The sequence below is a fragment of the Salarias fasciatus genome, chromosome 9 (assembly GCF_902148845.1).
Source record: "Salarias fasciatus chromosome 9, fSalaFa1.1, whole genome shotgun sequence".
Lineage (NCBI taxonomy): Eukaryota > Metazoa > Chordata > Actinopteri > Blenniiformes > Blenniidae > Salarias > Salarias fasciatus.
This window is the reverse complement of record NC_043753.1, coordinates 16,261,891-16,280,434: the sequence shown is the minus strand read 5'-3', so window position 1 is coordinate 16,280,434 and position 18,544 is coordinate 16,261,891. Positions and strand designations below refer to the sequence as shown.

Sequence of the window (18,544 nt, the reverse complement as noted above, 5' to 3'; positions counted from 1 at the left end):
CTCATCTCCATTGTCATCACCAGCCAAACTGACACCAGGTCATAAAGCTGCCCGACAGATGTTTGAAAGGTCAAGGCTTGCAGGGCGGACGTGCACGCGGTGTCACGTTCACGCCCCGCCGGCAGCCTTTCACTTTCCCGTACGCGCAACTCTTCGTGTAACAAAAAAGCAACAACTCATTGCTCATTTTGCCTTGATATTTACACTCCGAACGTGCAAATCTGCGAGTTATTGAACCCTGTGAACTGCAGGGGCGCGCGGAGGCTCGTGCGGGGAGCAGGTGGGTGTGTGGAGGCGCCGTGGCGTCACGTGACGCTGCGCCCTGCCGCTGTCCTGCTGCGGCTATAAATCCTCCTCTGCGCCTCCACTCAGTCCTTCTCCCCGAGCTGTCCTCAAGTCCGGACTACCCCGTAGCTTCGCGTTAGTCCTCAGCCATGGCGGGTATGTAACTTTTTTCTTTCACTTTTCTAACTCTTTGCAACTTTGTGCCAATTTGGACACTTTTACGCGTGAAGTTGCTTTTGCGTAAAGTTGCCGCGGCTCTGGCTTTATGTCACCCTGTCTGTTTTGGGCTTGTTCTGAACGTATAGTGAAAAGCTACAGTCTCCTGGGGTGGGCATTTATCCAAAGCACACTCTGTTCAGTCTGTCTTCATCTGTGTTTTTGTTGTCATCACTTTAAATGAGTGAAACTCGACCGCCGGCAGGCAGCGAGGAAAGCGCTCACACAATGCACCGCTGTCCTATAAATTGCTCATTATATAATGTTTAAACTGTACCGTACAGTGACATACGAGCAGGATCACAAGTGGAACAACTGGCTGTTACATCAGATTCATTTAGCGCACATTTTAGAGCCTGATCGTGTCCCTGAACATTTGAGAACCAGAGCTGTACTGCATCCCAACACCTGGAGGCGTGATCCCAATGAAAAAAACACATCCTCCCAGTCAAATCTGAAGGTAATCTTGAATTGATCTCTTTCTTTCTGGAGCCGGCTGCATTAATACTACAGCTGTGTTTTCTACCAATTGAAGAGGGGGCGTGAGAGAAAGGGGGCGTGGCGCCGAGTGGAGGCACTGACACAGAAAGGCTTCTTGGCAGGCCTGAGCAATGGGAACCATTGTTCACTGACTGGCTCAAAATTATAAACTCCAAGTTCACTGGGTTTTCGTTGCACACTGATGCTGTTTTTCTTTTTTGGCGGCATGGTAATGACTTAACATGCAATTGAAGTGGGATTCACATGTAATGCCAAACAAGCGGCCCGGCTGCCAGGGTGATCTCACTGGCTCAATTTAAACATCTTCTCACAGGCGAGTCATTGTGCTAAACCATGACTTGGCAGGTAGCTGATAGATTTTCCTCCCTGCAGTCAGGTGGTGGGACGGAGCGCAGGCACCGCACTGCAAATAAAACCTCACCTTAATGAGACATTTAATCCACCGCTACGATCCAAGGGCTGTAATTTTTCCCGAAACAAGCCAGAAATCCTACGATGAGGTCTGATCAAGTTTTATTTCAGTCACTGGAAATGACAGCTGTGTCGCACCATGCCAGACAGGTTTGAGGAAATGTTCCCAACTCGGATGACGCCAATGCACCCAACTCCCAGTGTGCAAAGATTTAACTTGTCTCCACAATGGTTTTAAATAGGTTTGGAACTTCATAGCTGAAGTCTTCATACTTCAAAGTATCCTTAAAGTTGTCCAGACATGAATGAATAAATCGGATCTTTTTGCTTGACTTCATTGTTCTCACTGGAGTGTACCTAATGCCGCCGTCGATATTTAACTCAGTGTGCGACAAAGTGTAGTTTGGTACAAAATGCACACAACATGATCTGCTTGGGTTTGCTTCTTTCCAGATCAGGCCTTTGTGACGTTGGCTACGAATGACAACTATGCCCGAGGGGCCATGGTTTTGGGCAAATCCCTCCGTAACCACAACACATCCAAGAAGCTGGTGGCGCTCATTGGCCCTCAGGTGTCTGAACCCTGCCAGTAAGAGACTCTCCGAACAACCCGCAACACGACATTTCTGAACTGCTCTCGCTCTCCGTCTGCCTGGTGATTTAACTCCATCGTGTCCCGAACCTTCAGGTCCGTGTTGAAGAGGATCTACGATGAAGTGCGGGTGGTGGACGTGCTGGACAGCGGCGACACGGCACACCTGGCCATGATGAAGAGGCCGGACCTGGGCATCACCTTCACCAAGCTCCACTGCTGGGCCCTCACACACTACTCCAAATGTGTTTTCATGGATGCAGACACTCTGGTGAGGCAAGGCGACGCCTTCAGCGTTAAGTCTGGAAGCCCATCCGCATTGTTGTCGTCTATAAATGAACTTGTGTGCCTGCCTCTGCTTGTTTCTGCATCTTAGGTACTTTCAAATATAGATGAGCTGTTTGACAGAGAGGAGCTGTCAGCTGCTCCTGACCCTGGCTGGCCCGACTGCTTCAACTCCGGCGTGTTTGTTTATCGTCCTTCAATGGAGACTTACGGCAAACTGATCCAGCACTGTACGGAACATGGAAGCTTCGATGGTAAGCCAAGAGGGGAAACAAATGTGTTTTTCCACTTTTGCTGTCCATTTTTGTGCAGACAGTTCTGGTCTTCATTCAGTAGTTCCTGCAGACCTTTTACGAGCCGCATGCAGCTTGATGTGATGAAGAAAATGTTGGCTGACAGCGTAGAGAATCCAAATGGATACTGTTAAGATTTACACTTGTCTCGTGACTCGTTGCATCTTGTGTGTGTGTGTGTGTGTCTGTTGCAATACAGTCGCAAGCTTCAAACAGTCCTATTTCCAGAAGCGAGTATTGTGTGACATGCTTTCGAACTCCAGGCAGATTCTTGGAGACATTCGTGCAACATGTACGCAAAGTAACAACTTATTGTGATGCAAAGTGAAAAGTGTAGCCGAGTTGCTTATTTTTTTCGAAGTGCCTTTTCAGTGACCCTCGCACAAGACTTTAAAGAGGTTTGAGTAACATCATGTTCTTGGTAACATGATGTAAAACCAGGCCTGTTTATTTTCCGCTCTTACTGAGGCCTTTATCGAGCCCCGGTGCCCGGACACAAGACTCTTCAGTCTGAGACTTTCTCGCTCTGCTGAGTTATTCTCAGGGGCTCTCCGGGGTGGGGTGAAGGTTAAATTTGAGAGGCCCAGTTTTGCACAGAGCGCTGTTTGACATTCAGTGAGTCTTCGGCTTGGGGCATGCTTAAACTGAATTGTGGTCGTAGTCCTGGCTCTGGATCAGGTTTAGTGAACGACTCTCCTCAGATCCGTGGCTAAAAAGATCAGCAGTCTGTGCCGCTTGGTGCCGCGGCCGTCGCTGACTGCAGGTTTACCACTTTCACATTCCAGGGAAGAAGAAAAATGCCTTTCTAAGCAGGACATAAACAGCTGTCCTCACACTCAAAACAGCCTTTACCATTAAAAAAACAACTGCTCGGTAAACATGAAGCCCAGACAGGATGGGCTGTGTGTTTCAACACTCGCTAAACCTGCTAAAATCCACAATTACATCACCTCAGTCAAGCTTCACATTCCTGTCAAACTGTCTGAGCCTCTACTGCAATGTGGAAGCTGCCGCTTTCCCCATGAGCAAAACACAAAAAGAATCCAAAAATAGGTAAGCCAGGCACACAGATTCTGACTTCTACGTGGCTAAAATGGCCTAATCTTATTTCTTTATCCACAGTTCTGAATGCTTTGTACTACAAATATCACACAGAAAAGCGCATTAATTTGGTAAAAGTTCCACCTGCCAACATAAACATGAGAAAGCAGCTTGATCATGTCAATGTTGCTTCGTAAACTAGTTGAATTTATGCTTTTATTGATGCACTTTTCCCACTGTAACTGAGCTTCATACACGGTCTTTGTAAAGGAGCGTTTATTGAAACTATTTTGTAAGACTGAAGGCTCAAAACTAGATTCCTTGTGCTGATATCCCGATGAGCCCGAAACCCGGCTTTCACCCCAGCGGCCCCGAACGATGCCAACGCACAACAGGAGAACAACAACTAAACAGGATGTTTATCGCTGGGGCTTGCACTTGTTAGTGTCTCTGAAAGTTTGTAACATAAAATGACCTTCTATCTGTCCAATAATACAGTGAAAGGGATTCCGCCAGGAGGGGTTCATGGGGAAAAACCAATTAGTTAGTTTGGCGCGAGCCAACTCTTCAGAGCGCCGACTCATTCTGGCTCCTACAAGTGTTGGCGCGTTGGAATTTGTCATCTCACAATTGTCTTTAAAAATACAAAAGGCCCAATTCTCTTACTTTTATTCTAAGAAAGGGCTTCACTTGTCTGATATGAATTTACTCCTTATCTTTTTTTCTTCAACGACGTTAGCGTCTGCATGCTCGACGGCATGCTAATGGGTAAAGCGGTCTATTTTTAGCCCCGTGGCTGGTCTTTTCATGTGCACTGGGGTGTGAGTTGAAGTTCCTTTGACCTTTAGCATTCACTTCCACTCTACTACATGGCACACAACACATGTGTCTTCCTTCAGCTTATCTCGTGATATTGAGGGGGAAAAAAAAAAGAAAAAGGGAAAGACCCTCCGGGGGTCTATCTCTGCATCTGTGGCCTCGGCGCCGTCCCGTGCCAAAACAAACTGGCAGCGTTGGATGCACATTCTTTCTGAGCCCTGCTCATCCACTCAAAATGAATGCACTTGGCCCCATATTGAGTACTGAAATCCCTAGAGGAGGTCGGGGGGGCTCGGGACAAACAGCAGCGATGTGCGTTATTTTAAACTGCAGCAGTTTGTGGTTTCATCGACGCTCCTCCATGTGAAAGTTCTATTAACGTCCGACTTCTCGGCCTGTGCCAACGTGGTTACTGCGCATGTGAAGCAACTCAGCAGCAGACGTCAATGAGCTGGCGTTTTTAGTCAACTTTGGGAATTGACACAGGAGCTTTTCAATCAGTATATTTGAGATTTATTGACCTTCTTAAAGTCGAACGTATCCCTGCCACCCAGACTGTCTCTGGCCGTGAGATTCTGTAAGTCACTACCCTGAAAAGCACTTCCCGGTTCTGAATTAGCCAACGTGACAAAGGGTGAGTGGCTGTCCAAGACTCCCATTGGACCATGAGGACCTGAGGCAACTCGAGAGCATGCTTCAGAGGGAAGCTTACCCAGAATGCAGCGCTCTTTTACATCATCGGTTCAGAGAAGGAGGAAACTTTTGAAATGCGAGTGTTGCTCAAAACTAATAGGAGCGGAAGTCACGTGAAATGTTGCAAGACGTCAATTGAATCCATCCTGGTGTCAAAGTTAAATCTCTCTCTGATCAAGCGATATACAGAAACTAAAAAATATGCATTTCAAATGATAAATGATTGATTCACTTCTCCGTGTTGCACCCGCCAACAAATCTTTTCACAAAATTCATGAATGTCGTGGACGCCGCAGGTTCTCTTACCATGTTTTTTGACAATGGTACAATTGATGGGATTCTAAATCTGTCAAACTTCACTATTAAATGTTAATACATATAAACCAACATGCAGGACTATATAAGAAAATCCGGCATCAGCCAGAAACTGTCCATCAAAGTCTAAATGATGTCCTGCAAACATGTAGTGTGATATACTGTTAAGCTCTTTTGCTCTTGGTGTGTGTCGCCAATCAAGTGAGGAATTAAATCATTTAGCTCCACTAATTGTCTGCAATGTGAAAAATGTCCCTGCAGTCGAACCGTCCATGCAGTGTGGCACCAGGTATTGTGTTACGGCCCGGCGAGCCGTTTCTGGTGCTGCAGACTGGTATTTGTGTCGGAGCTGCGGTGTGTCTGAGGTCAATGAACAGATAGCAGGCTATAAATCTGTGTCAGATGAATGAATTCCTGCCAGTGTGTGTGTGGGGTGCATACGTTTGAGATGTTTCAACTCATCGAAGAGTTGGGTGTCAACAGTAAAACAGATACGACTAGACTGTCCTGTACATCGTGGCTCTTTAACCTTTTGTGCCCACACTGTGAGGTTGCTACGTGGCGAAACGGGAAGATCGCGTTGGATGTCCTGAATGTGAAGAAACACTTGCTCGTTCAGACTGTTGACCAACCTCGACATGAGGGGAAACGCTTGTCTGGCAGCAGAGGTGTGACTATCACGTCACTGAAGCTGTGAAACACAGGACCTGGCAGCGTGCACGGTGAACCCGCGACACCACCGTGCAGGCCGTTGAGATTTGTGCAAAAATATCTTGTTTTTGCTTCTTTTTTTTGCAGGAGGAGACCAGGGTGTTTTGAATAGCTACTTCAGCAACTGGGCAACAACCGATATATCCAAACACCTCCCCTTCATCTACAACCTGAGCAGCGTGGCCATCTACACTTACCTTCCAGCTTTCAAGCAGTAAGAGTCCTTCTAATAACCACACCGGTTACGAAAGCGGTGTCGATCACGGTGGTGACTTCAGCATCGTGGCAGCGTTCCTCCAACGAGACGCCGTCAATGTGACTGAAATCCCGTGTATTGGAGGCAAAGCCAAGATGTAAGCAGACACCCGGTCACATGAACAAGCAGTCACATTGTGACATGACATCGGGTTACGGCCGGAGATGAGCGGCCGGATTCCAGCAGCTGAGCCCCGGGTGTCACCGAGCAGGCCCCAGCGCTGGGTTGGATATCCACCCTGAGCTCCCGACAGCTGATGCAAAGCCCAAAATAGTGCACTTTATTTCAAGGCCTTTTATGTTGGCCTCCCGGCCGGCTCATTGTGTGCCATGTTCCCCGGTTGCATGTTTTCGTCCACGCGGCCCTCCTCATAGAAACGGGACCCTGGGGACTGGGTATTTCCTGGCGTCGGAATCGGGCCGACAGGGGCGATAAACGTGTCTTTCACTGTTGCTAGTTGTCAGCGATGGTGCTTAGAGTCCTGGCAAACAAAACAAAACAAACTCCGCAGGAGCCGATTCAGATTTATTGGAGTACACACGCAGGACGCCGACGCTGGAAAAAACAACTAGAACGGTGACGATCATTTCGAATCAGGTCGAGACTCGGTTCCTCTGTTCCTCATTCCAGGTATGGCGGCAACGCCAAGGTGGTCCACTTCCTGGGGAAGACCAAGCCGTGGAGTTTCACCTTTGATCTCAAAAGCAAACAGATTTCGGGGAACGTGCAGGACGCCACCTCGCACCCCACCTTCCTGCTGGACTGGTGGATGCTGTACTCCAGCGCCGTGGTGCCCATGCTGCAGCAGCAGTACGGGGATCAGCCTTTCAACTCCGGATGCGTGGAGGTACATTGGAATCTGACGCTTGTGTTGATCATATGCAATGTTTTAACCATGAATCTGTTCCAACAGACGGTGAGAGATGCAGGTCTTTATTTTTAGTGGATTTCCCTACTTTTTATTACGATGTATGACATTCGCCCTGTTAATTCACAAAGCCTCCTCGAAGTACTAACTATTGTCTGTTTCCAACTGTGCTAACCGTCAGTATGCTGACTGTACTTTCCTGTCACTCTACTTAAAATACAATGTGTCGGGAAAAACGCTCCTTGTAAGTACAGTAGTCTGCAGATCGATTGTTGTTCTTTCAGTAAGTGTAACCTCTTCTGTCTTCCTATTCACCTCATAAAGTGCCAGTACAGTGAAATGATCATTTGTGAGAGTGAACAGGTACGGAGAAGATGATCTTGCTTGTGCAGAGTAGTCTCGACCCGGTAGTCTGTTGCTGTTTACCGCTCTTCATATAAACTCCCGGCGTTGGTGTGTGCCTGCCTGTCGCTGTTAATCTGGAAAGGCTTCGTATGGCGAGCTTAGTGCTTTATTAAAAAAAAAAAAAAACAAAAGCAATGTCCTCTATGCAGTTTGCACCTCGTTCATTCTGGTTTGTCCTCCCTGCTCTCGTTGTCTTCCTCAACTCTCAGAGCTTCACACACGAGCCGGCCGAACCCCAGATGTCCTCGGAGGAGCGGAAGCAGAAATGGGAGCAAGGACAGGCCGACTACATGGGAAAGGACTCATTTGATAACATCAAGAGAAAGCTTGACACTTTCCTCAAATGAGGAAGAGATAAAGTGAGCGCTCGCAGTTTAAAAAAAACAAAAACAAAACAAAACTGTCACCACACGTGTTTGAAGAAAACGCTGTAAAACAGACGGCGGTTTTCTTTTCTGCGTGTCTCTCGACTGACGCCGGGTCTCCCCCTCCACCAGCACCAACCCAGTCTCACTCCAAAGAAAGCGCAATTTGAATAGGAAAAGATTATTCTAAATAAATAAATAGAGCGGCTTTATTAATCTATGCAACTTGGTCATTTTTCAGCTCACCCTGATGCAGGGATACATCCTGTTACACTGTGAAAGAAACAACCTGAAATGCTGTCAGAATACATTTGCAATAACTTTTGTATACATTCTTCAGTTCTTTTCTTTCTTTCTTTCTTTTTTTTTTACTTTATGGGGTCACCTAGCAGTCTACTTATTGTTCTCTTTTCTCTGAAGTTGATAGCTCTTGTCTGTGAAATGAAACTGCTTTTGTTTAACGTAGATCTAAACAAATGTTTACAGCACTTCTGAAGGCCAGGCGGTCATTTACATGTACACTCAGTGCCTTAGTGTGTTGCTCTCTCTGCTGCCATCATCCTGTCGGTTTCTGACCAGCAGCTTCCTGCTCGGCGATCAGGCTGGGATGTTGGCTGTAACCCCCTCAAAAACCTTTTTTTTTCTGGAAACATTAAAAAGATCAATAAAAGATTGGAATTTGCTTCGGTGTGTTTCCTGGCTGCGTGTGAAAGTGTTTGGGGGGGAAATAAATGGCTTATTCCACAAAATGGAAGGGAATAATGTAAAAATATTTAATCATAGTGTGATTTCTGCTTTCTCCTTACATTCCTAAAATTATTGACTTTTTTAACACTTGAGCATTAGATTCAGGGATCTTGGAAGGTAAAGACAATTTCATATTTTTAAAAAATAAAGGCAAGCAGCAAAATCCCAGATCAGCTTTAGAAATCATTAGGACTAGATAAAGTCTACAGGGTAAAAAGTTATTGTTTGAATGTATTACTGCATGTTGGGTCGTTGTTTTCAGATATAAAGGTCAGCAGGGTCAGCTTCCATGTATCAGCAAGTTACAAATCCCAGAGTTTAAAGTTGCTTTCCTTCTCGAAATAATTTACTCCCTGATGCCGTGATTTTCAGAAAAGATTGGTCTCGCTATTTAAATCCCCTCAAAATGATACGTTTCTGGAGAGCTGAGGGTTACAACCTTTACTTATCTCTGCGGAGATCACTGAACACCCGGCACCACTGAGCCTGATTGGACAGAACAGGGATTTATGGGTTGCCTGTTGTTGGGTGGAACCTATGAAGGCCTGTTAATGTTTGATAAACATCACAGACAGGTAACCATCTTCTATCTAGGGCATCAAGGGAAGTTCATGACTTCAAACTTAAAAACCTGATTTACGTAGTTTTGGCTGTAAAGCCTTCTCTGAGCAAGAAAAAATAAAATCCTCTGGATGAGGTCTGACTGGGAGTTTGCCTTGTGGTGCACTCAGTTGAATGGAACGGCATAACATAGACATTATAGATTTTAGAAATTTTAAAGTTTATATATTCAATCTTTTGTGAACTTAGGAAGAGTGGTACCCAAATGTGCTCCTGTTTTTCTGCTCTTTGTTAATTAATAGTAAATTTGTTTCATGTAGTCACACAGTAAAGAGCTGACAAAGGGTAAAGTAAAAACATGCAAACATAAATAGCATCACACATAGACAGATATCTGCAATCTATCAAGTGCTTCACGCATAATTTCACTTTTTAGAGGGGAATTTGTAAGGGGGAGGCGTGAAACTGAGATTTACAAAACATTATGTAATTTCGTTGTTTAATGACAATAAATATTCTGAGTCTGATTCTTCTTGTCAAAACTTATTAATCTTTGTATTTCTGGTTTGAACATTCTCTACTGCACACTTGAGATTTATCTGTTTGAATAATATTTCCTATTTTGGACCTAAAATTCAGGGAGTCTTTTGAAATGGTTAGACCACAAGAGGTTTCATGTCCTCAGACTTCCGGTTTCGTTCAATCGAACGTTCCAGCTCAGAGTCGTTTTAATCAAACACCGACTTTTACGTTTTGCTTATGGAAACCTGCTCAATTATCTGTAAAATAAAAAGATAAATAAAGCAGCTGTAATGATAAAATCCTCACCTCTCCGAGCTGGACGCAGGTCTGTGTTTTAGTTTGGGGGTGGGGGGGGATTCCTCTTGCCGCGGCCTCGGGAGGGAGGGGGGGCGTGTCGTGACCCTCCGCTCCGTGATGTTGGACCTCCGAGCAGGAACGTAAACACACCATTCCGCCAAGATGGCCCCGCAGTCGGTGCTCCGGGTGGGACTGCTGGTGTCGTTCTCCGTCCTCCTCACGGTGCTGCTCGGCTTCGGGCTGCCCGCCCTGCTGAACGCGGCCATGCGGCTGCTGGGGCTGCCGGAGACCAGCGTGACGGAGTGCGTCGTGCTGCTGTACGCGCTGTTCGTGCTGTATGTGGCGACGCCGCGGATCCCCAGAGGGCTGCTGGAGGTAACGGAGCCGCTCAGGTTCCTCTCCGCTCCTGCAATATTCACACACGAAACTGTGTCATGCTGGTTACTCCCATCGTCTCTTCACACACTGGATACAGTGTGTGATAAATGCATTATTATTATAACAACTCAGTTTATTAGACTTTTATCTAAATTTCTTTTTCCACATCCTGTTTGTAGTCTGTGGGGTTATCTAAGGAAGCTGATGGGGGTCAAGGGTCATGCTCAAGGTCCTGTCAGGTGTGGGAATCAAACCTGCAAACCCTCCATCCCAAATCCTCTTTTCCAGCCTCGAGGCCCCCACAGCAGCCAAAACTTTCTATTATGAAATCAATTCAGTACAAAAAAAAATGCAGATTTACACTGCATTTCCTGCAGGAGGAAGTGTCACAGTTGTGTTTTCGGTTCCCCTGCAGGCCAGAGGGAAGGCCGTGCTCATCACAGGCTGCGACACTGGATTTGGACACGCGCTCGCCAAACATCTGCACAAGCTCGGCTTCACCGTCTTCGCCGGATGCTTGCTGAAGGTACGAGTAGTTTAGTTAAACGGAGGAAACCTGGTGTTGGTGTAACCGCTGTCGACCATTGTAGGATAAAGGTGGAGAGGGGGCGAAGGAGCTGGAGGACTTTCACTCAGATGACATGAAGGTCGTCCAGCTGGACGTGTGCAGCGACGAGCAGGTGAACAAGGCCGTGGAATTCATCAAAAGTAACCTGAAGGAAAGAGGTAAACAAACTGGAACCAAGCAGATGATTTACTGGAACATTCTGGGATGTTTCCTCATGTGACGTGTGGATTTCCTGCCCCCCTCGCCAGGCCTGTGGGCAGTGGTGAACAACGCCGGTCTGTCCACCTTCGGAGAGGTGGAGTTCACCTCCATGGACACCTACAAGCAGGTGTCAGAGGTCAATCTGTGGGGCACCATCAGGGTCACCAAAGCCGTCCTGCCGTTAATCCGCAGGGCGAAAGGTAAAACTACAGCGTCTTTTTTTTTACACAACCCCGGTGATAATCTGTCACACATTAACATCAGCTGGTTAAACTGTGTCCACAGTGACAAACTGTAGCAGTTTGGAAGGAACGCAGAGCTCCGGGGTTTCATGTGTTTCTTTTCTGCAATCCTTTGAAAAGGATTAGAAACTTGGTGAAAAATCCGGCTGGAGAGAAAGTGGAGCTGCTCACCAGTTAGAAACGTCTCATGATCTCTGTGAAGAATGCCAACAATGCAAGCCTCTCAATCCAAAATGAGAGGAACTCAGCCTCTTTCCGTGTGTTTAACTCGTGTCGTGTTGCAGGCCGCGTGGTCAACGTGTCCAGCATGTACGGGCGGATGGGCAACCTGATGCGCTCGCCGTACTGCATCTCCAAGTACGGCGTGGAGGCCTTCTCCGACTGCCTCCGCTACGAGATGAAGTCCTGGGGCGTCAAGGTGTCCGTGGTGGAGCCCGGCAACTTCATCGTGGCCACCGGCATCCTCACCCGCGACATCGTGGCCGCCACGGCCGGCAAGCTGTGGAGCGAGGCCCCGGCGGACGTGAAGGAGGACTACGGGAAGACCCACTTCGAGCACCTCATGGCCCTGATGCGCTCGTACTGCAACAGCGGGCAGAAGGACATGACCTCCGTGCTGGACGACATCACCGACGCGCTGCGGTCCAAGCGGCCGTACACCCGCTACAGCCCCCAGGAGCCGCACTGGTGGATCAGGATGCAGGTGATGACCCACCTGCCGGGCGCCATATCCGACTTCCTCTACTTCTGAGGCCGTCCCCGGCCTCGGATCCGATCACATCCTTCTACGACGTAGCGTCACGCAGATCTACAGACTCACCCTGGAGGCGCTTTCTGCCATGTATTCCTCAGCACTTGAAAACATTCACTGATCAAGCCTTAAAACTTCAGATCTTTTTTAACTATGTAAATTATTGCACTTTGCTTCGGAAACATCTGGAAAGAACTTGTAACTTTTATCTATTCAGATATTTTCTCTGATAAGTAGTAACTACTTTGTGTGTGATATGGACATGGCTGTCAAACAATCATAGCTATAAACACTCCGTATGAACTGCTGGCTCTGGGTTTTTTTTTTTTTCCATTCTTCATCTGTTTCTCCTCTGTTGCCTAACCAGCTAGCTTTCCCCACTTCTCCACTGCGCTCGACGCCGGAACAAACCAAGGTCAGCTACTGTCGGGCCGCGCTGGGGTTCTGGCCCGACTCGCCCCAAAAGTTATGTAACAACACAAGCTCACTTTGTCTCCAGCTTCTGCGTGCTACTTCAGCTCTGAACAACTAAAAAGCTTTAAGAAAATTTTAAAAAAGCATTTTATTTAAGACTGTGAGACGATTTAGGTTTAGTTTAACACTCTGTTCAAGTGATCAAAAAAACTTCTACACGCTGCACAGATGAATGATGCCAGGTGCAGTTCAACAAATGGCCACCCGGTGGCAGCCTTGCATCACACATGAACTGACAGCTGACATCAACACCCAATTTGAGCTGTATTAATGAAGCACAGTACATAAATGTGTCTGATTTGCTAAAGCTACATTATAGCGACAGATAACAGCGACAGCCCGGATCATTTTGACGCCGTTTATTGTCTTTTTGAACACTCTAATAAACTCTCCTAAGTTATTACACCTGAAGACGATCATCCCCCCCCAAAACCCCGCCATAAAAACAGTATTAAGAGCATGACAGAAAATTTTTCACAGCACTGCCTCGTATCGTTCCACAGCATGACTCTGGTTTCTTCACTCTCTCATATAAGGGGGGAGAAAAGCATCATGAGACAAAGAACACCATAGAAATGTAAAGCAGCACAAAAGCACCAAAAAGTTCAAAACACACCGGCCACTTGGTCTGAACGTCATCAAGGAATCCCGAGTCGAGGTCTGCGATTTATCCGGGAGTCCCGGCTGCAGCTCTTCTTTTACCGATCTCTTGATAACATCCGTCACAACTGACCCCGGTGTCCTCAGATGCAGATTTCGATCCGTTTTCTGTACAGCTACAAGGCTCTGCTCATGCGGCCTCCTTTGTTGTAAAGTGAAAAAGATCTCAGTAACAATATCTATACAGGGAGATACTGTAGTTCTGTACTGAATATCAAGTCAAACATTTAAATATTGTGGATTCTTCTTCCTTTTTTTTTTAATACATATTGAAGTGGCTAGACTGTAAAAGTGGATGTCTTACAATAGCTTTACAGAGACATTAAAAAAAAAAAAAAAAAACTATCCTCAGAAACCGTGACGGTTTCCTCACAACCAGCGACTGCGACGCCGTTGGCGAGATTCAGGTCATGATTGTATCACACCTGGAGTTCCTTCGTCTTCTCACACTTTACATGTAGGCATTCACCGTTCACGTCATGAGCTCCACTGTGGTAAGGTCACTTGAAACCACGCACAATATCAACTGATGGGCATTTAATGCATGACAGGGGAAAAAGAAAATTAAAAAAACAAAAAAAAGACACGACTGACATTTTCGGCCTACGTGCGGAAACGTTTCCCCAACGGCGCCGTTTTCAGACTTCCAAGAACATGACTGATCACCCGACTGACGCTCATGCAGAGAAAACCTTTAACCGAGCAGCACACAGCAGTGACGGGAGAAGTGGGAAGCACAGATAAAAACAAAACAAAAAACAAAAAAAAGGGACGCTAAACCTTTGGTTGACAAAAAGCTGTGAAGGCACATTAAAATCTCCTAAATCCTTCAAACTGGGGCACGGCGCGTTGCGTTCGCCACTTCAGGCAGACGCTGCAGGACCGCAGGCCGGGGAGGGACATTTGGCCAAAACACATGAGAACAGGTGAGAAACATGCTGGTAAAACGACAAACAGCTGACCAACAGGCACAAATAAAGCGAAATTACTCAAGAATCAACATGTTAGGTATCTAATAATCCCACCTTGAAGCCTTTTCATCCTGGAATGTTGTTTTTTTGTATTCTTTAATAAGATCTAATCTGACTTTAATTCAGACGCGGACTCCGGTATTGTACGTGTAAAATTAGCAGACGCCCTTTTGACCCCGCCGTAAATCAGACCGAGAGTCGATTGTTTCATAACTCTGAAAACGAGGGAACAATCTAAAGGCGGCTGTGGTATGAATAGCTCCGTCAATCACCTGGGGACCGCCGGGCTCACGCCCTTGTTTTGTGTTCTCTGTGGCGTGAGGGTTTTTTTTTTTTTTTTCACGCTCGGATTAGCGGCTCACTTCTCAGCTGCGACACATCAGGAGTGTGTTCATGTATTCGGCCGGGCGTGGCTTTCCAGATACTCTCAAGATTCTTTTTTTTTTTCTTCCCCAGCGACAGCTGGAGAACTCATCATGATGATGATGATCATCATCATCTTCGTCGTCGTCCAGCTCCCCGCCAGGCGCTGCTGCTGCTGCTGCTGCAGGCAGCGGCGGCGCTCGCCGCCCCCTCCAAACATTCAAACGCTACTTGGTCCACTTTCACTCAACAAATACTCGCTCACCACCAGAGACCTCCACTGTAAATAAGAACCATGTGTGCTGCTGAAAACACCTCCCGGCGCCGTATTCCGACTCCACGCCGACCCGGGCCTCGAACTAGCGGGGGACGCCTCAACTCGCCCTTCGGACGCATTCGTCACGGAAACAGACGCCCCAAACATCACAAGGAAACGAGGATTTCCAATCAGATTACTTTCTTTTCATCAGCGCTTTGCCATAAGTTGTTTTCTGAAACCCCCCCCCCCGCCCCCACGTCGGCTGAAGGAAGAGGGCGTGATGTATACGTCCTGCAGCCAGGCCAGCGCGACCCCGGCGTGACCCCCTCAACTCCTCCATTCCCTCCAGCGATCACTAATTCAGGAGGGATGACTTCATCCTCCGGACCGGCTCTCCATTTCCCCTCTGTAGGCTGTGTGTGTGTGTGTATGTGTGTGTGTGTGTGTGTGTGTGACTACTGTAATCGTCCCCTTTTCAACGCTGGAAGACGGACGAGTTTTCATCCACTGAACCGGGACTCTTGTTCGGGGACATTTGAAAAGGACTTCACCTCCATATCGAACACTGGACTGTCAAACCTTTTTTTTTTTTTTTTTTGTTCTTCAGTTAGAACAATATTTCTATTCCTCACTGTGGTGCTTCTGCTCTAAAATTCACATGACGTGGATACAGCAATATGTGAGACAAGCAGTTCGGTTGTACAAAGACGAGCATCTAGAGGAATCCCCCACTGCTTAAGAAGAAGATAAAGATGTCTATTCCAATCTCGATGCCATGTATCCTAACAGACTGGTGTCAATAAATATATTTTGGTCACTTCGATTTTATTGATTAGTTGTTAGCAGAAGTTGAGGATTAGTGTGTCTGACGAAGAGCGCAATAAGACGAAGAAGCGAGTGGAAACGGAGACCTGGAGGATCTGAAATGTGCTGAAGAATGCCTCAGGCAGGTGGTTCTCATGTTCTGTTTACAGTTTAAAAAAAAAATCACATTCTTAAAAGAAATTGTTAAAAAGATTATATATTATCAAAAAAAAAAAAAAAAAAAAGGAACTAAATGCAACTCTAATAAGATATCAAGGTGGAAATACATGGCATTGCCTATGACCTAACACATCTGGATAATTTAAAATAGGCGACCAAGAGGTCTGTAGTCAACTCTCAGGAGTCCATAAAGTCTCGTCTCCCTCCTCCGGGTTCCTCCCATCCTTTTCCCACTCGTCCTCTTGGAATGCTCACAGATCAGGCTTTTCAGTTCTGACGATGTGTTAAGTCTTCAGGCCTGGAGCTGAAATGTTAGTGTGTGTTCGGGTGTATCTGTATTATATATGTGTGTGTGTGTGTATGTGTTGTATGTCTGTGTGTGTGTGAGAAAGAAAAAGTGTGCTGATCAGGAGGCGGCCAGGGCCTTGATCAGGTACAGTTTGTCTCCCTGCTCACTGGTGAAGATGGGCGCCTTTTTGTAGTGTTCGACAAGCTCCTCCATGGAGTTGAACTTGCGCTGTCCGATGCAGTAAAGGTTTTCCTTCAGCTGCACTTTGAAATGCTTGTTCTTGCTCTGCGCCTTCAGGGAGATGGAGAAATCGTTGGGCTGAGGAGGAGAAAAACAAAACAAAACAACAACAACACGGTTAGAAATAGTTCCTCAGGAGAAACGTGGAGGGTGGAGGAGCGGGTCTGAGGCGACTGACCGACGACTCGCTGTCCCGGATGAGGAAGTCTCCCTCCGTGCCCCTCTGGTTGAGCGCCACCTCCGCCTGGTGGCGCGTCACTTTGCCGTAGTACCACTCCTTCCCCGCGAAGCGGCCGCTGCCCGACGGCGAGATGTAGTCGCAGTCGGGCGTGGGCGGCCCCGCCGGCCCCGCCGAGGTTTTGTGGGGGGCGGAGTCCAGCACGGTGACGTAGTTCTTGGGCACCAAGCCCAGCTGTCCGTCCGCTTTGCGGCACTTCCACCACTCGGGGTCGTTCTCCGGCTTCTCCACCACCTCCATCACCTCGCCCTTCTCGAAGTTCAGCTCCTCGTCGTTGCCCGAGCTGAACGGGTAGAGCGCCTGCACCGTGTGCAGCACCCGGTTCCCGTTGGCGGTGCTGTTCACCACGGCGGCCAGCTTCTCCGTCAGCGACCCGGCGGGGTCTCCCAGCCCGCCCATGCCGCCGCCGCCCCCCGCCGTCCCGTCCACGTCCTCCGTCACGTAGTTGGACGGGAACCAGCCCGAGCGTCCGCTGTAGCTGCCGCGCCACCAGCCGTCGCTGCACTTCTCCATCACCACCACCCGCGTGCCCTTCACCAGGGACAGCTCGTCCTCGCGCTCCGCCGTGTAGCTGAACTTGACCAGGGCGGGCAGGTTGAGGTCGTACAGCCGCTCGCCGTTGTCGGCGTACATGTCCGAGTCGGCGTTGGAGGCCGTGTCTCTCATTCCCCCCTTTCTGCTCTTCACCTTCCCAATTCCTAGAAAACAATGGGGAAGAACATGTCAGATAGAGAACATGTGAATTCATCAATGAGGCCGTTTCTCTTCCACAAGCGTCAAATAAAACCTGCAGATCATAAGTTTCATCCAGGATTCTGACACAACCCCACCAGTCAGGGGTTCAGGACCTCGTTCCGGGGTTCCAGTGACATTTGAAACCAAACTTCAGGCTGCAAACTTGCTTTCCTAACCTCAAGGCCCACACTGCCCCATGTCATGAAGAGATGGGCTACAGAACAGTATGACCACAGAGTCACCGGAACACCCTCTGGTGGCTGGTTGCAGCATTACAGGACAAACTCACCATGTTGACAAAGGAGCCAAAACAAAACAGCAAACTGGATCTGAACTCTCTGGTTTCTGTCACTTTACGTAGCTTCAAATATTTAGTAGGATAAAACACTTTTCTGTTTTTCACTGTCTCTCACACACACACACACACACACACTTCCATGTAAGATGCTCAACTTCCACTGGGATCAGTTATCTTGCTCCATGACACGACTGACAGGAACAATGTGGATCAAACCCACTCTGAACCACAGCTGCTTCTTTCGCAATGGGACGTAAACAAAGACATGACGCATGAAAATTCTTACACTAAAACGGCTTCACCTCTTACAAAACTGCACCAAGTCCGTTTGCTAAATATCAGATGTCTCCATGACCGGGGAAGGAAGTGGAGGTGTGATGAGCGGCTCTGTTTCAGACAGCCAACGGACAAATTACCACCTGCATATCAAATTAAGAAAGAGTTCTACTCAAACAATGTCTTGAAATTACATTTTTACTTGGTTTAACTGACGTGGAGCACGTCTCGACGAGAAAACAAAAACCACGCACGCCGCTGTAAATCGCCACAGAAATTTTTAAGGGAGGAAAAGGGAAAAAAACTCCCAGACAAATACCAGGGAGCAATAATAAGCATTAAAGGCTGTGCTGAAATACAGGGAGGGTGGGTAAGCTGGGCTAAATATCGCTTCTTTTCCACATTACAGAGCTCTTACACCCCGCACTCCAAAT

At 47.5% G+C, this 18,544-nt stretch overlaps 3 protein-coding genes across 8 annotated transcripts in view; 2 read left to right on the top strand and 1 right to left on the bottom strand.

Annotated features, from left to right (window-relative positions):
• The first annotated feature begins 325 nt into the window (after window positions 1-325).
• On the top strand, window positions 326-8,739 carry LOC115394355 (glycogenin-1-like). Of its 2 annotated transcripts, XM_030099654.1 has the most exons (8): window positions 326-441; window positions 1,867-2,002; window positions 2,102-2,276; window positions 2,382-2,544; window positions 6,250-6,376; window positions 7,049-7,265; window positions 7,611-7,649; window positions 7,901-8,739. In XM_030099654.1, the coding sequence occupies exons 1-8, from the start codon at window positions 435-437 to the stop codon at window positions 8,036-8,038; spliced, it is 1,002 nt and encodes a 333-aa protein (XP_029955514.1). In that variant the 5' UTR covers window positions 326-434; the 3' UTR covers window positions 8,039-8,739. The 2 variants fall into 2 exon arrangements, with proteins under 2 accessions (XP_029955514.1, XP_029955515.1); XM_030099655.1 differs by lacking the exon at window positions 7,611-7,649 and having other exon boundaries at window positions 327-441; window positions 7,901-8,738.
• A 1,569-nt stretch (window positions 8,740-10,308) lies between these two features.
• Window positions 10,309-12,629, top strand: bdh1 (3-hydroxybutyrate dehydrogenase, type 1). Its single transcript, XM_030099418.1, has 5 exons — window positions 10,309-10,558; window positions 10,977-11,087; window positions 11,152-11,287; window positions 11,378-11,530; window positions 11,857-12,629. The coding sequence occupies exons 1-5, from the start codon at window positions 10,346-10,348 to the stop codon at window positions 12,321-12,323; spliced, it is 1,080 nt and encodes a 359-aa protein (XP_029955278.1). The 5' UTR covers window positions 10,309-10,345; the 3' UTR covers window positions 12,324-12,629.
• The window catches only part of nck1b (NCK adaptor protein 1b), a 30,224-nt gene continuing 22,077 nt past the window's right edge, over window positions 10,398-18,544 (bottom strand). For 4 of the 5 annotated variants that reach the window (XM_030099416.1, XM_030099415.1, XM_030099417.1 and 1 more), the window contains 2 exons: window positions 16,742-17,499; window positions 13,721-16,641 (listed from right to left, as the gene is read on the bottom strand). In XM_030099416.1, the coding sequence (XP_029955276.1) occupies window positions 16,441-16,641; window positions 16,742-17,499 (959 nt within the window). In that variant the 3' untranslated portion in view covers window positions 13,721-16,440. Of the gene's footprint in view, window positions 10,409-13,720; window positions 16,642-16,741; window positions 17,500-18,544 lie in introns of those variants that run through there. The other variant, XR_003932043.1, reaches the window with a different exon arrangement.